This window comes from Perna viridis, chromosome 6 (assembly GCF_037379345.1).
Source record: "Perna viridis isolate PV_CMFRI_1.1 ecotype Kerala chromosome 6, ASM3737934v1, whole genome shotgun sequence".
In the NCBI taxonomy this organism is placed as follows: Eukaryota; Metazoa; Mollusca; class Bivalvia; order Mytilida; family Mytilidae; genus Perna; species Perna viridis.
The window spans coordinates 12,193,360-12,196,854 of record NC_142450.1 but is presented as its reverse complement, the minus strand read 5'-3'; the positions used below and the strand labels follow the sequence as shown (position 1 = coordinate 12,196,854).

Sequence of the window (3,495 nt, the reverse complement as noted above, 5' to 3'; positions counted from 1 at the left end):
GTTTACCTGTGATGTCAATATTAATGGCAATTACATCAAGTGTTTGTATGATCGTTGTCAGTTTTGGTGTGTTTGGAATTATTACTGCAGTGCGTAAAAATGGTAGATATTTTTATCTATAATATGGCAGCAATTAATTTTAAAATTTTACGAAAACGACAAAATTTTAATATTTTTTAAACCACAACACATATCAAAGTTAGTGCATAATTTTCAAAGAACTTCACTGTCCTTTTGCACATAATACAAACAATACATAGGTAGCAAAGTAGACTCAAATTAATACACATGTTTACCTCAGATACATGTATCAGTACTGATATCGAAGCCTAAAAGTAGAAAGAAAATTCAGAGACATCAAAATACATTTACATTAATAATTTTAGGCTATACATATGAGCGCACTTAACCGTACTGATATCAGAATCACTCGGAAGTGATTATATTTCAATTTTTAATATCGCAAGTTCGTTTTCTTCTACTACTGTAGGACCTTAAAAATTTAGACGAAAAAAAAGAATTGCTAAATATTTAAGTGAACGTCCATTCTTTATAAAAATCTAAATAAAATGGTTTGACTGACTGTATTTCAGAAAATAAAATCGTGTGCATTTATTATTTCAATTTTCTTTATATAGTCGAAAATGCGTTTGTCTACATTTAAGTTACTTTCTGAAAGATTAAAACTCTTTCGGCAAAATGTTCACAAATTTTCCTTCACTTTAATCGTTTTGTGATGAACCGTTACTTAAAACAAATAGCTGTCATTGAAAGTCACTTTACCCAAATGTATGTACACAAGTGAATGTACGGAACAGGGCAGCTTGAAAATATAACTTTGACTTCGGTTCAGACTAATGCCTTTCAGAAGGAACAAAGTTGGTTACAAAACGTATTGAAAACATTCCAATCATTTCGCTAACTAAACATTTAAAATTTTTAAAAATAAAGTTATGCAAGAGTCATCAGGGAACCAAGATTCTAGCGGAAATCAAAATAATTCAATCCAGGAATAAAGACTAGACAGGGAAAACAGAAACACACAACAAATATCATGACATAATATACACAAAGAAACAAAAATAAATGAACAACTTGGACTCCCCTAAAAATTGGGAACATGGACCAGGTCCACAGGTAGGGTACGCGTCCTTTTTTCTCTTCAAGAAACACCCGCGAGATGCTCATAAAAAGTCAGGTCCCTGGTAGACGATACAGAAGAAAAGTGTTATCAAGAAAACCAAGATTTTAGCGGAATTCAAAAGAATGTATGTCAGGGTAAAAGACATGGAAAACAAACAGGCACAACAAAGAATATTAAATAACCACAATAGTACAAAATTAATAATACGTAAGTACATAGTAATACATAATACAAAATAATAGTACGTAAGTACATAGTAATACATAATACAAAATAATAATACGGAAGTACATAGTAATACATAATACAAAGTAACAAAAGTTAAAAACAATTTTTTACTCCACTAAAAACTGGGAGCATGGACTAGGTGAACCGGTAGGGTATAAATACTTGTTTGTTTGTATCCGTTTTTATTTCAGGTGGACTTGACGTTAGAATAGATCAACGTAGGTCAACGTACGTTTTTCTGTTTTGTTTGTTTGTTTGCTTTTTATTCTTGTCATTCTTTGTTTATTTTTATCTCAATAACTTGTTTATTAAGAATTGACAGTCCCAAATTTGGTTATATCGCATAATTTAATTACAATTTTTGAAATCTAACCAGTCATTTGATAGTGTTTTTTAATAGTGAGCTATAAGCATTTTTTCTGTTAAATTACATTTTCACGAGGATTTGATAGACGGTTTTATTGCGCAACTAATTTAACAGTATCATTGAAATAATGTTGATATTAAGTTTTACTCTATATTTAATTCAGACACTGTCAATAGTAATGGTGATTAATGATGAAAAAAACTCCACCAACAAAGGAAATATTCATATCTGTTTTGTGCAGAATAAAAATGTATCACTAATTTTAATCAACCAAATTAAAAACCATAACTCCTGCAAAGTGCAAAGTTCATACACAATTTATATTAGTCCATTGTACACTCACTTATCAACCAAAATATGATTTTCACGCAATTTCATTTTTTCCATTAAGATTTTGTAAAACAAAAAAAATATATCATTGTTATCTCAAAAGTGCTACGACCAAATGACTAACTAGAAACAGTCAATTTGTTTGTAAATGTTTATCAAATACAAATAAATTTAGTGAGTTTTTGCATGAATCACGTACTTATACTTACAACTGTCCTATTGTAGTTACTTAGCTGCTCCACCAGATGAGAATGAACAACGAGGCTACGAGACGAGTGCTTTGCAAGCACACTATTCATTACCTGATACATCTGGTTACGAAGAGATTAACGACAATAGTGATTACCAAATTCAAGAAAACAATGATTACATAACTCAATATAACAATGATTACGAAGTTCAAAATAACAATGATTACGAAGAAAGTTCAATAGAATTTCAACAACAACTTGAAGTGTACAATGAATACGTAGACGTTTGCCCATGAATTTAACTACTTTCATTGTTACATTTTTGTGAAGAGATTTAAAGAAGATGTAAAAAAAAATCAAAATTATACCATATTACTGTGAATGAACCTTAACTCTTGGATACCCATTTTAGGGAAGAAACGCTAATTCGTGGATTCTTGAGTTCGTGGTTTTGAGGTTTTCAGTATACATATCAACAGGAATCTCTTTTGTGTTTGGAACCAAATTGCGTGGTATGGCTTACCCATGAAAACCACGAAAATTGATACCCCACGAACTATAGTACTTACACAGTATGCCAATCTTACAAAAAATATGTTTTGAATTCTTCTTCACTTTTTAATATAACTAATTTTGTAATATGACGAGTATGATGACAGTTTCACTGCTAATTCCTTTAAATGATCTAAAAGCGTGAATGCAATTGTACAAAAATTGTCTTTGCTCATTAAGCAGAGTAGCACTTTTTAGGTCTTTGTAAGAATCATGCACTATGTGTTACACCATAGACAAGGCCACATATTTTTATTTTTGTTAGTAAGTTGCTTTATATGTATATATGCCGAAATTATGATTCATTCAAACTATCCAATTTTAGGAGGTAATCGTCATTGAAATTCCAACAGTTTCTGTTGTATTTTACTGTCGTTTACCAAGTTACATGTAGATGTCTTAATTTTGAATTTTACGGTACATTCTACATAATTTTACAGTACATTCTATAAAATTTTACAGTACATTCTATATAATTTTTGTCTCCTAAGAACAAGAATTATATGAAAAACCACAAGTAGGTTCATGTTTGCTATAACAAAAAAATACAAATATGTAGGATTTCCAACTATGAATCACATTGTGCATTATTCTTATCTGGAATGCTACTAAATTACTGGTAAATACTGCGTTTTAAAAAAAAATTACAATATGACTTTACCGAAACAGAAAATGCTCGAACG

The 3,495-nt window shown here is 30.1% G+C and overlaps 1 protein-coding gene across 1 annotated transcript; it reads left to right on the top strand.

Moving 5' to 3' along the window:
- Positions 1-3,237, top strand: LOC148613675 (uncharacterized). The gene is made up of 3 exons (XM_088586124.1): positions 1-102; positions 1,564-1,600; positions 2,295-3,237. The coding sequence occupies exons 1-3, from the start codon at positions 12-14 to the stop codon at positions 2,554-2,556; spliced, it is 390 nt and encodes a 129-aa protein (XP_088442250.1). The 5' UTR covers positions 1-11; the 3' UTR covers positions 2,557-3,237.
- The last annotated feature ends 258 nt before the right edge of the window (positions 3,238-3,495 follow it).

Excerpts from the sequence above, each read along its gene's own strand:
- LOC148613675 (XM_088586124.1), top strand. The coding sequence starts at position 12 with ATGTCAATATTAATGGCAATTACATCAAGTGTTTGTATGATCGTTGTC. Across the intron at positions 103-1,563 it reads TACTGCAGTGCGTAAAAATG|GTGGACTTGACGTTAGAATA; the intron begins GTAGATATTTTT and ends TTTTTATTTCAG. Across the intron at positions 1,601-2,294 it reads ATAGATCAACGTAGGTCAAC|TTACTTAGCTGCTCCACCAG; the intron begins GTACGTTTTTCT and ends GTCCTATTGTAG.